This window comes from Manduca sexta, chromosome 10, assembly GCF_014839805.1.
Source record: "Manduca sexta isolate Smith_Timp_Sample1 chromosome 10, JHU_Msex_v1.0, whole genome shotgun sequence".
Classification (NCBI taxonomy): Eukaryota; Metazoa; Arthropoda; class Insecta; order Lepidoptera; family Sphingidae; genus Manduca; species Manduca sexta.
Window position 1 is genome coordinate 10045610 of NC_051124.1, and position 14471 is coordinate 10060080.

At 34.4% G+C, this 14471-nt stretch overlaps 1 protein-coding gene across 5 annotated transcripts in view; it reads left to right on the top strand.

The window, feature by feature from the left end:
• LOC115446682 (NAD kinase) overlaps positions 1-14471 on the top strand; it is a 47826-nt gene that overhangs the window by 10819 nt on the left and 22536 nt on the right. The window contains exon 1 of one of the 5 annotated variants that reach the window (XM_037437079.1): positions 9405-9693. The exons of the other annotated variants lie outside the window; for them this stretch is intronic. Coding sequence (XP_037292976.1) covers positions 9599-9693 — 95 coding nt within the window. The 5' untranslated portion in view covers positions 9405-9598. Of the gene's footprint in view, positions 1-9404; positions 9694-14471 lie in introns of those variants that run through there. 5 annotated transcript variants of the gene reach the window in all.

Here is a 14471-nt window from a genome sequence, read left to right on the forward strand (position 1 = left end):
ACTTTTAGTAACTAAACTATATAGAACTTCTTGAAAATAACACAATAGTGTCGGACCGCAGATGTAATATAAACATGTGGAAGTTTATCAAAATAAGTATAAATAAATTCCTCTACAACTATGAGAGAAGTCGTCGCAGCGGCAACATCACTCATTCAATCAAGAATATACTCACGCGCACATCAAAATTAAACTAAATTACAAAATGATCAAATTATCAGAAATCTAAATCCGGAATTCTTTAGGAAAGTATTCGTTTTCCATCGATGATTTTTGCACACAATGTTAGCAGAAGTAAAGATGACTATATACTCATCTTAACATTGCATTAATAATTTAACCATATAGTTAAATTATTTATGCAATTTTAAAATGACTGTATATAAAATAATGTAGTGAGTGCAATTTGTTATAAGTTTTCGCAACTTACTAGTCATAGGTTTTAGTTTTGTAAGTTTTGATTATGGCTCGTGTTTTCCCCGGCGTAGGAATCTGGAATTGTAAATTATGGCATAAATAATTATAAACCTTTAAATTGTTTATGACACAAGTAGTCAAATCAAACCGGTAAATTTGTTAAAAAAAATAATCACCTATCTTTTTATTACGTCAGTTAGAAAGAAAAACAGGTTGTCCTTGCATTCATTTTGTACGTTTTTCGTTTATTTTATGGCTTACCTGTATTATTGTAGCTGTCCGTAAATCCATTTACTTTATTGGCTAATATTAAAATATTCATTCGGATCCACCCGCTTGTTGTTATACGGGAGGAAAATGGATAACACTTTAATCTAGGGCTAGGCATCTGCCATTGAACTCTCGTGCCTATAAAGTTACCCGCATTTTGTAGATACATTAGCAAACATCTGCGTACGTTTTATTTTTAGATTCAAATATTGCAACACTTACTTGAAACAAAATATTAATGCGAATTAAGGGATGTATTTTAAGAACAAGCATATTCCTAAATCTTATCTCAGAGTCCGGTAACGCTTTAATATTTATATGCCACGGTGTTGGTAATGAGCTCTGGGGTAATTACCATTAAGTAAACTACTTGCTCGAATTTTGGTTGTTCCCTTCGATATAAATAAAACGGTGATTATTCTTTGGAATTGTAAAGGTTTGATATGATAGTCAATTGTAGCCAATTAAAAAAATACTAAACTGTTTATGTTCAGGGAAAAATGTGTTCGGTACGCAAAAACAAAATCTAAGTGCGTCACATTAATAAATTTATAAACTTGACGTTTGGAAATGTGGTCGTTGCGCAAAAGAAAATCTTTTGTAATTGATATACGTTGGACATATAATAAACTGCGTATTCGAACAATAATTAATTTTGTTTTGTTAAGAGTGCACGGCGAACACTGTATTTCAAATATTACTTATGTTTCGTTACGTATTCTCGTGTAAGTGACATTTTTTGTCTTTGAAAATAAAAATTCTTTAACTTTAAATATTATGTTGTAGATATGATGTTAATTATTACTTTAACCATATACAGATGACACGTATGGGTGGCTGCAGATGGCTGATTACTGAATTAATTATTCATTTAGATTTGTTAGGTATTAGTGGTTAGTAAAACAAATATTAATACAAACTCATGATTCTTAACAATTAAGAGCATAAGCAGGGATTTTAGTGCCTTTACCGTATATTATTAATTTAATTAACGCAATTAATGTGTCGTTTGAATATAATTTTTAAAGTTGGTAAATTAATTTTAAAAGCGGTGATAACCTAGTTGGTTGTGGAACGGACTGCCGAGACAAATGTCCGCAGGTTCAAATCCCATGGGCACACACCTCTGACTTTTCTAAAAAATTATGTGTGTAATCTTTGTGAATTATCGTTTGCTTTCACGGTGAAAGAAAACATCGTGAGGAAACCGGCATACCTGATAAATTCTCTACTAGAAATTTTCGAGGGTGTGTGAAGTCTACCAACCCGCACTAGGCCAGCGTGGTGGACTAAGGCCTATTCCCTCTCAGTAGTAGAGGAGGCCCATGCCCAGCAGTGGGACAGTATATAATACAGGGCTGATATTATTATTATTAAATTAATTTTAAAATATGATAACAACGAAGCTCATTTTATAGACGGAACGACTGCATTTGCTGAGGTCTCAGTTTCGAGGGTCGAGAAATGTGTGTATCAGCCCAGAGACTAGAATTTGTGCCCGATACGGCGATGGACTCACCCCATATCACATCATAGGACCGAAATACACACTGCGGAAAGAAGGTGCACCAGTTGCGATTCTGTCTACCCTTCTGGGATAAAAGGCGTGAATATGCGTTTGGATTCTTACATGTAATAATAAGAAAATGAGTAAAGCATTTACAAACTTTATGATATTTGACGTGGCAGCTATTGCTTTCAGAAACTAAAAGATGACGAGATGGTAAGACGGGCAACTTACTTTAGGCCCGAAAAATACGTTTGAGATAGCTACAGTTTAAAATTTTATGCCAAATATATTCGGCTGTATTCGAGTCATTGCCTTGATCTGTCCCTTGCATATAAAAAAAAGTTGCTTATTAACATAAAAACCGTAAATGTGTGAAAAAATAAATGATTATGGATGGTATTAACATGTTAATTATGATAATGTATATATTTAAACGTTGCAAAAAATATATACGAATCTCCGTCTCTTTATTATGAACAAAAAATTAAATACAATAAATTTAATGGAATCTTAATTGAATAATAACCAAATATTCATGGTAATTATAAGAGTATGAATTAAAGGAAAACATTTGCCAGCGTCATGAAAGGTGGTGGAGCGGGTTGGCCGTAATTAGTTTTTGTTTCTAGGCAAAAATCTCAGATTTGATGCGATAAATAAAAAAATTCATACACACAGACTCGCTCCTTTTATCCCCGAAAGGTTAGGAAGAGGCGCAACTAGTGCATCTACTTTCCGCCGCGTGTATTCCGGCCCATGATGTGATAGTTTATCGCCATATCCGACACAAATTTATTTCTCTAAGGCTGATAGTCAGCCAAAGAACCCAAAATATCGCCTTACCCAACCCAAGTTCCGAACCCGGGACGTCAGCACTAGTCATAATGCGAATGCTATACAACTACGCCACCTAAGTTGAGGCGCCAACCGTGAATCAAGTGATCGCATATTGTTTGATCCATGCACCGAGGCAAATGTTTGCGATATCTACAAATATTTGTTTCTCTGGTAGTCATGGGTCGGTAAATCTTTGTTTTTGATAGCCATGACAAGAGAATCTCGGTGTCTAGCTAAAACTGATATGCTGAGAGTATTCATTTTACCTACTAAATAACTGAAGAGTTGGTTTGTTTCTAATCTAATCTATCTAATCTCAGGAATTTCTACCGAATTTTGATTTTTTCAGTAATAAGAAACCACATCACTCCTATAAGTAATAATGAAAAAGTAGTAAATATGTAAGATATTTTTACCTTATTTCAATGCACAGACATAATACGTATACTAAAAGCGGCGATAGCCTAGTTGGGTGTGGAACGGTCTGCCAAGATGAATGTCCGCAGGTTCAAATCCCAGGGGCACACACCTCTGACTTTTCTAAAAAATCATGTGTGTATTCTTTGTGAATTTATCGTTCGCTTTAACGGGGAAGGAAAACATCGTGAGGAAACCTTGCACATCTGAGAAGTTCTCTATAGGAATTTCGAAGGTGTGTGAAGTCTACCAATCCGCACTAGGCCAGCGTGGTGGACTAAGGCCTAATCCCTCTCAGTAGTAGAGGAGGCCCGTGCTCAGCAGTGGGCAAGTATATAATACAGGGCTGATATTATATATATTATATTTAAAAAGATTAGGAGGTATTCGTATAATAACTCTTCCAAGAGGCCCTCGTGTGATCATATCGATTGTTGTCGCCGAGGTCCGCCGATTTGTGTTTACATTGTGTTACCATAGCGAACTGTTCGAATATATTTTTTATGCTAGGTCATTTTGGATGAATGATCATAATAGGTCGCAGGTTGTCTTTATTGGGGTTTTTTAATATTAGAGTCATGGATAAGGTATTGTGTTTTTCTCTTTAATCTATACTAATATATGAAGCTGAAGAGTGTTTGTTTGAACGCGATAATCTCATGAACTACTGAAGGAACTACTAAATCGATTTTGAGATTCTTGTTACTCATAGGAAGCTGAAGGTACATTATTTCTAAGTTATAATCTACTTCTTATCCCAGATTTTTTTCCCGCAAGCGGAATCGAAGGCAAAGATATTAATAAAAGAATATTGGCATCTGCACTGATCATGAGGATCTGCAAAATTCTATTTCAAGTATTGAACATTTAATAAACTTATATCGTTATGTGTTGCGTTGTATTTTATATCTTATAGTCTTGACATTTATTTACTTTTGACCACAAACAAATGGACGTACTAAAATAACTTTCGTGTCTATTTATTATTCAACGAATGTGCAAATTCAAGGTGAACGTTTACATAGTCAGAAAACGTCTCAATTACTTATAATAAAAACACAAGGCCACCAGTAATCCAAATCGAGTTTTATGGTAATAAAATATTATGCAGTTTTATTTTCGCACGTAATGTTCAACGGCACAAGAAGCCTGATAGACTAAATGCTACATATAAGAAAAATAACTCAAAAATCAAATAAACTTATTGTTTCATAATCAGCAAGGATAACTCATTGCCGAGGTGATGTATATCTAAAAAAATCAGTATCGAAAACAAGGAAGCTACAAAAAGTGACCTCCATTTAGTGCGCACGCATCGATCGTGACTGCCTTATTATGACAATTTATAATTATTAATAAAATGCATGGAATTCACGACGACACGAGGATTTCCTTCTGAATCGTCCGGCTGTTACATAGTTGCTCAAACAACATTATTGCATGTTATTAGTATAATAGATTAATACATAAAAAACATTTTTCCTTCTCCTGCGCTAATTCTCCAAACAGGTACAATTTATAAGCCCAGTAATTAAATTTAACGCTGTGACTTCAGTAAAATTGAGCGCTAACTGTTATTTTAGAAGCTGTCTATTCGATATATTTCGAGATATTCTATGATGTTATTTACTACATATAATATGTTACCAATGGCACTGGAAAATAAACATCATGGAACGAAGTTGTTCTAACAAGTATATTCTTCGAGCATTTTGTTTTTAAAACGATAATAACATTCAACACGAATTATTAAGTTATCTTACCGTCGAATGTTTGTCTTGTATACAACCGTTCCAGTGTGTGGCTTATACCGAAAGTGAAAGCAGCGTACACTACTCCACACAGCTACAGCTTTAAGGCTAAAATTGTATACTATTTTAAAATTATTTGACGCATAACATTTTTACTTCATGCCCTTGGGAAGTAACCTGTAACTTCGGTTAAAAAAACCTAGTTCCCTAACCGCTATGCAAATTTAAAATTAAACCTACTCAAATCATGTGATTTGTACATGTAGACATGCAGCCCAGCCTTCAGCGTGGGTACCGTTGGGTTTTGTTTCTGTTTAGTAGGGCATTAGGACGTACGAAGCCCGAAGATAAACAAGCACTCTACGTGGGAGTACTCGTGTAAAGCGCACCCTCTCACGTCGTTCTTGGCCCACTTCGGGATAAATTACTGTTACCCTCAGCAATGGAAAAGATCATTTATATTAAGTTTAAATCTTCATTAGTGTGGGTGGATATTTTATAGTACAAAAAACTCGCTATTCTTTTACGGAGTCATTGATTTTAATTTCAGATTGTAATATTATAAATGATTTTAATCAATTAGTTCACATTCGTCGTGATTAACATTAAATACTATTTTATTGTATTTTTGATTTGTTAGATGTAGAACATTGAAATTAAACTAATTTGGTCACGTGACCATGAAGGCTGCAAAGTCTTCGAAACGTCGGGAGAAAAATAAAATATAACCGTGATAGAATCCGAAAATTAGTTTAATTTCAATGTCTAACATTGTTAGATGTACTTATTACGTAATTTATACTATCATATAATAGTCAATATACAGACTGCAATTTCACGGAATATTCTTCTTCTTTTATATTATGTCTGCCCCGTTTACTTATCGTTGATTTTTCCAATGTCTAGTAATAATAGCAGATACAAAACAAAAAGAGACTATAAAATCCAACAACTCGGAATATTCTTCTTAAATATTATGTTAAAATAAGTAACATTAAAACTGTAACAATCCAAAGTTTCTGTCATTTTTTGACATGTGTTTCATGAACATCAATTAAAACTCACACACGGGCAATCGAATAGTAGACGATAAATCGACTTAATTGCGAAACACTATCAAATGTCAGAGTACAAAATCGATAAGTAAAGAGGTCACTCGCAAGACGTTGATGCACGTCGTATCGTTGCAACTGGCATCCGACTATCATGCCTTTTCGATAAATTGCTGATAATGAACTTTCTAGACTCTATGTATCTCAAAGTCCACGTTGTTTATGGTCGAGAGAATTAGTTTACTTTCATAGATTAAATGGCGGTCAATGATAATTATGAGTGGACCAATTAACGGTTTGTTAATGTAAGGGTCACACCAATTTATATTATTTTAACAATAATACAAAATATTTGACAATGTTATGCAACACCCTGATAGATATATATAGAGTTATGCCGATAACAATAGATAATAACTTTATCCTACATTATCTCATTATATCTCGATTATTATTGTTAATAACGGATTATTACGTCAAAAATAATCACTTTGAAAATGGACGCCTTAACACGTCATCTTCATTAAGACTGTGACATAATGATATAATTATGCATCGAACTTTCCACCCTTTGCCGGAGGCTCGGTGATGAAATCGTATGTCGCGCCACAACGCGCAATGTCGGTCAATGTTGTCGTGTTGACATCATTAGCCTTATGTTGATTTTACGTTTTCGATCGCGTTTAAATCGATGTAAAGTACATAATGTATTAAAACTGTATTTAGGTACGTAACCACACTCTGGGCGCCGAACAATGCCATGCATAGTTCATGCTTGAAACGTCTATATACGTTAAAACTAGTAGTAGTTAGAAGTGCTGTTAGACCGGCATACGCGATCGATTTATAACTGACCTTGCTAGAACTCATTGGTGGGATAGAATATTGACCTTTGCCCTATTTTTAGTTGTAAATATTGTTCAGTTATTATTGAAAAAAGAATTAAAAGTAACTGTTTTCTGGTACTATCAATTAAATCTTTAATTTAAGTCGATAATTATGTTCTTATAATTCCATATTGTGGAAATGTCATTAAAAAGTTCAAGAACTTTTTCCAAGTAGAAACAAATTACACATAAATATAGCTTCTATAATAAACGAGTAAAACGCGTATTGTCGCAGATGTTTGCGTGTACATTAAGAAGTCTCAAGTTTTATTACAAATCTGAATAACAGCTGTTCTCGATAAACGATCCAAATCTCAATCTTCAATCCGATTCCGAGCATGAACCAATCAAAATACCTCATTTGTAAGCATGTCAAAATAACTTTGATCTGATTGGTCCATTTTTGAGGTAGATCGAAAAAGTGATTAGGATCGTTTATCGTTTTTTGAAAATGGCAATTAGTCGCCTCCTGATTAAGTATTATTTTATAAAAAGAATAGTCGTCTAAGAAGAAAATACACCCGCGAATGATTTAAATTTGGTCATATTCAACTATTTCATGAGTATGGACAAATTAAGATCTAGGCTGCGTCATCGCCATTTTTGTAAATAGTTTCCATGCAACTTACCTTTACGTATTTTAAGTATACTAACTTACATAAGATATATTTTTGTTTTCTTTAATTCTTAAACAATATACCTACTATAACATCTGTTTTTGCATGCAGGTTGCACAATATTAAATCCTTAGACTAATGAGATACGGTTTTAGTGAAATTTTTCCTGCATCGTCATATTATTACCATATTAAAAGTACCTTGGTTCAAATTATTCTATCGCTAAATACAGTAATTTCCCGCAAGTCTGCAGGAATGTGGAAATGTGGCCTCAGTTTTCTCCATTAGTCGTGAAAGACGTGTGGTATTCAGTAAACGGTGGACAAGTTGTGTGACTTTCTTTGACCCGTTTAGCTTTTTGTTTAGTTGGACTGTTTGATACATTGTAAGTTTATATATTCAGTGGGTAGTGACTGCGCTGGTTGTGAGTATACATAAGTTTTATCCGAGGCTCCTAATGCTTGTCTTCCCAGATACAATGTCATTTAATAAACATCAAAAATTCGAAATATTTTTCATTGGTTTACAGTTTACACCAGATTAGCCAACGTCGCAACACCAAAACATTTTTACATTTGTTATGCAACTTTGGTATTGCGGTGATACCCTAGTTGAGAGAGGAACGGACTGCTAAAACATATGAAGGCAGGTTCAAAACACAAAGACACGCACATCTGACTTTTAAAGTTATGTATGTATTCTTTGTGAGTTATCGCTTGCTCGGTGTAAGAAAGCATCATGAGGAAATCTGCGTACGAAAGTTTGCCAATCCGCAATAGGCCAGCGTGGAGGACTAGGGTCTAATAGCTCCCAATAGTAGAGAAGGCCTGCGTGCAGCAGTGGTACAATATACATATAATATAGGGCTAGCATTATTATTATTGGTACCTAAACAAATATGGTCCCGTGTTTTTAACCTAATAAGTAATACAATTTAAAATAAATGCTTACTAAAATCGGTAATAGAATGAACAAGATTGCATGCAACAAAACAATTGATTTAACAAAAAATGTAGTTAACTAGGCAAATCCACGACCGATAATATCGGTCAATGTCGATCAGCGCGACATATTAACGCTGTGCGCTGATTCATGCACTTCAAGAAACAATACGCTAAGTTGTGGCGCGAGTATTTGAATATTATACCCGCTAAATGTAGCAACACTAACGTACAAATCATCATTCACCAGGCGGTAGTGTGCTGAAGTTGTATGCCGGCTAATATACAACAGGTATCTATCATCACGCTGTATTCGCGTGTCTATGCTAAGCAAGGTGGTTCACCTTTAAAACATTAATTTTGGAGTCTTATTCTGTGTACTACCCGGAGAAAGTTTTTTTAAATTTCTACGATAACCACGTGCACAAAAAAAAAAGAAATTGATGCTCTTGTTATCAGCATACGTATACAAATAAACTATAATTTAAAATGATAATATGAACACGTGACGTTCGCGTGCGCATCATCGAATACAACAAGAAAGCTATTCTATCTACGATATATTGACTTTGGTTTAAATTGGATTTAGGAACACAGTAAAAGCCGGGTATCGAAATCGTAACTGATAAGATCTCGTTCACCGGAATGATCTGTCGACAGATCGCGATATCGCTCGGTGTGGACGCGCCAAGGTCGCGGCTGTCACTCGAGCGCGGGTCGCGGAGGCTTCTTCCCGCGCGTGCTCACCGCTCGCCAGTCGCCAGTCACCCGGCGCGGCCGCACGCGCTCCTCACACCTATCGACCTTACCAACATGCCACCATTAACGCTGTAATGTCGGAAATGTTCTCAATAACCTCGCGCTCTGTGATAAGTGTACAATAATGTGATACTATAGTGATGTCTTTATACAAGACAATGTTGCGAAGGCAGTATTCCCACGAGTCCGGTAAGACGGAACTCGTGAGGGCCCAGGAGGAATACTTCGACAGGAGGTATGTTGTAATGAATTATTGATGTGCTAGTGTCGCGCACTATCCCGTGGGACTCGTAGATATTTTTCTTGTGCCTTCACTAAGGCAGAACAAGGCCATACACAAGGCTGTAACAAAATCAAACATCATCAAAATATTTGCCGTGGAGTTGGCAAACAAAATGCTAACGATCAAAATTTCTACGTTACTTTTAAACAACGGAAAGTGCGGTGTGTAAAACAGAGTCAATTCAATACAAGTACTACTTGTGTATCGCACTTGAAAATAATGTACAAAGTTTAGTTAATTACGGAATAATACAAGATTGCCAACGTCACTTAAATGTAAAAACACTAACATGCTTATATACAAAGATTTCGCAAGTCAGAATGACTTAGCTGCCAAAACTGTGGTAGCAAGTGATTCAAATTTTTACAATCAGGAAATTAATCTATCTACGTGCATGATTCAATGTCGCGTGTAGTACCTTAGTTTGAATCAGCGTTATATTTAACAGTTCCCGTTATGGAAAATAACGTGGGAATTAATTTAATTTATATAACAAGATATATATTAAATAGTTGTTACTCCTTACACGATCACCGTGTAGGATATAGCAATGCTATTTCAATTCACGCATTTACATATCTGGCAATTTTTATTTTTATCATTCGAATCATATGTAATCTATTTGGTAACATTGTGAAATCAATCACTCTTTTATAATATAAATTTCTTAAATTTGTCGTAAATTGGGTCGCAAAACGCCATGCGGACCAGACACAAGTTGATAAGGTAGACTGAAAACAGCCTAAACATAAGGTTAACTTACACCTAGCATAAATAATACTGCTATGTTTTATGTAGCATTAAAATTGTTACTAAATAGAAGAATTTCTTTAACTGCTAAATAAGTATATGATTATAAGGACATTGGACAATAATTATCGTGTATTAGCTAATCATTTAACAAGAACGACTTAAATTCCTTAACGGTTTATAGCGTAACGTCTTCAAACATAGCAGTTTTTGTTTCCATGTTAACCATTTTTTATATCTAAAATATTGTTTTACATATATTTTTTATGACGTTGGGTTTTTTTTAGGTTTAGTAGCACTTGAAAATTACTAGCTTTTTATTTTCATTTGCTATTATAATAATATTAATGTTTTTTAAATTCTTCCAAGTTTTGAATGTTTCTTCGTGATGTGGTATGACAAAATGTCTAGAGTCATCTAATTAATGTTCACAAAACAATGCAGAATCATGTCATGCGATTATTTTATCTACCATCTTTTTATTGCCGTCGCTTCTGCATTAAAACCAGATACAACATCGTTAGCGTTGCTAATAAGACATTTGTTATAATCGTGTTCTGAGTGGTTGTTAGCGTGATATCGTTACGTGGTTAGTAATCATGAAGAGCTTAATTTCTCGCATCGCTGTCATCTTCCTTTCTTCCTTTCACTAGTTATGCTCTGATAAATGACAGATTCACTTTCTATTTAAATGCACTCCTTTGTCTAACAATTTTGATGAAAAAACAAAGTGTTGACTGTCGAATGGTTTTTGGGGTTTAGGTAAATGTTTTTCTGGTGTTAATATTGAAGAGGCAATGTTGTAAATTGTTAATACCAATACTTTGATTTATGTATTTTTTAATACTAATCATCTTTTCAGAAATCATTGTCATTTTAGTTCGACGATTTATTAAAATTATCATAAAATTCTCGATACAAAATATAGCTTTTATTTTTAAAATGTTTTTGTTAATTGCCTTTAATCGGAAAAGCAAATAATACCTAATGTTTACTAATACCACATACCCTGTACATCATTATTAAAATTTTCCGAGTAATGGAATTTCATTGAAACCGTATACACCGGAATAAATTCGATAAACACTTTCAGTAACTTGAATTTTAATCGACATTCAAGCATGTTGATGCACTTGCTTTGACGTTTCTACTGACGTCATTGTAACAAGAAACAGTCTTTGTTTTTGCTTATATAGAGGCGACAATGCCGTAATCGCACCATAAATCACACAATACCCTATGTTTTACAATGTTGGCAGGAAATAATCTTCAGGTGGCTTTTGTCAGAATAGTTGAACTCTTCTACAAATCATGTCCAATGAGTCATTTGTAATCGGAACTAATTGTATTCCAGGTTTAAATTGAAAACCAGGAAAACATCCTCTTACGTAAATCAGGGATTTCTAAATAGACAAACATTTGGAAAAGCCAATGGTAAATAAGTGCTTTAAACGTTATGTTACCGTTTAGTCAATCTCCATGTGTTTGTTGTTTTTTCCCATTCAAATAGTATTAGAAATGGGTATTGTATTATCATGAGGATGAGACTTATTTACATTATTTTTTTAAACAGATTTTTCTTCCTTTTACCTAAACGAAATAATATATTTTCTTTATCAAATCTTACGATCCTGAGCTAGGTACCTACTTTAGTTTGACCTAGACCGCTTTAATTAACGTTGAATCGGAACTAATTAACAATCGGACACAGTTTTGATTTTCAATATTGTTCTTTATTAACTGTGTAATAAGAATCTTGGTAATTAGTGAAAGTACTGAAAGACCATTACTTGTCTCTTTTTTATATCCCTCTCTGATTAACATTTTTTGTAATACATCAACATTGGAACCAAATGCACAAATTATACTCAAATAAGTAATAAGTATTTTTGATGGCATTTTTTTCCTATTCAGGATTGCAGGAGGATTGGTCATTATTACTGGACATTTGACTTAGCTTCTTACTCCAATGTCTCTGATGAACGCAACGCATAGCAAATGAAGTACGTACTTCGAATTAAAATTCTTGATGTTATCAGTACTGATTAGCAGTAGTTGGTCGAATGACTTATATGAAAGTTTCAAAACAATTCGAGGTAAAAAAAAATTAAACCGTCCATTTTATTCTTTAACATAATACTCGAATCACCATTCCACATTTAAATAATAGGAAACCATTCCGCAAAAACTTGCAGTAATGAAAGGTTCAGGTGGGGTTTTGTGATTTAACATGCGCACGGGCAGCGATCGTGGTGTTAAGCGACGTGATAGTACGTCATAGGGTCGTCGGGGTTAATTCAAAACGTCTCGGTGCTCATAATTCGCCGTTAATTGATTTTGTACAGTACGCTCTTTTAACCATAAGTTATTGATTCGTTTATTGACGGCCAATTTCTTCATTAAAAGAACAGACAATCACTGTTACTTTTATCTAAATTATGAGCTTGTGGCAGCTCTTATTGCTATTATTTTAGCGACGTTTATGTTGTGTCAACTCTGTCTCTTACTGAAGAGACAGGGTTCCGTTCAGGGTCCCACTTAAGAACGGAATAGGCCAATTCAGTAATGAACTGTAAGTTAAGTTATAAATTAAGTGCAATTCGAAAAAGTAATGATTTATTGCTTGTCTAGTGACGTACAAACGTGTTTGTGAAATTATATATTATTAATTAAAAATCGGACGTCAATCAACGAGATGGACGGGTCGCTACCGATAGGTCGTTCTGGAAATCTTTTGGGGAGGCCCATGTCCAGCAGTGGACACCCTGCGGCTGATGATGGTGATAAATAAAAAAAAATAAAAATGTAAATAGCAATATTTTTTTTTATTGTTATTTATTTTTTATTGGCATTTATGGTTGTGGAAAGGCGTCTCAGTCAAGGCCCCTGATGTGGCATCCGTATTTACTCTCCAAGCACCATCCATAGCTAGATTTTATGACATGGTATTCTTACTCATAGTGAGCGTTGTACTATTATCTTTATTACATACGTATATTACAATAATTAATATTTTTTGCGGTGAATTTAATTTGATTTGCTCTTGTTAGTAGTAATTAGCCGAAGTCAGAATATATTATCAATGTCAAATTGTATTTGAAACAAAATTATAAGCCATACGTTCATAACATACATTTATAAATAAACAGATATAGTTGCTGTTTATAAATTTTTCCGATTTATCAAAACAAACCTTAACACCGCGTAATAAGAGCTATAAAATACTTATGTCAAATAAATTATACCTACGTTGTTATTATAGGTGATTTGGAGTGTCATATCAGGGGTGTTAACCTCATTATAACGGGTTGTTAAAAGTTATTTATTTTGTTAATGTATAAATGGACTTTAATCCACTACTTTGGATATTTTAAGTATTATTAGTAAATTAGATTTCTCCTTATTTTATTTATCTTATACATATAATCCCTTGTTTATGGTTGCATTAATATAATAGAGATTTTGTTTTGTTTGAAACAGGTGATCTTTGGAACGTGATTCGATTTGATGAAGTATACATATAAGTGTGCATATACATACATACATAACATCACGCATTTTATGCCCGAAGGGGTATGCAGAGGCGCAACTAGGGCACCCACTTTTCGCCAAGTATGTTCCGTCCCATGATGTGATAGGGGGCGAGCCCATCGCCATATCGGGCACAAATTCCAGACTCCGGGCTGATACTGAGCAGAAAAACCCAAATATCACTTTGCCCGACCCGGGATTCGAACCCAGGACCTCAGAGCGCTATTGTACCGGACATGCAATACAACTACGCCACCGAGGCAGTCATATGTTGTATTATGGTTTTAACATAAAATAATGTGTTGTTTATGGAATGCACAATTTCCGGCTTCATCGGGCTTATCGCGCGTTTTAGTTGCATTTGTAGCGAGACATTATTTTAAAAAACGACTGTTTATGCTCTAACATTGTACCTTTTTAATACAAAAAGGTTGCCAATGTGCATCTTC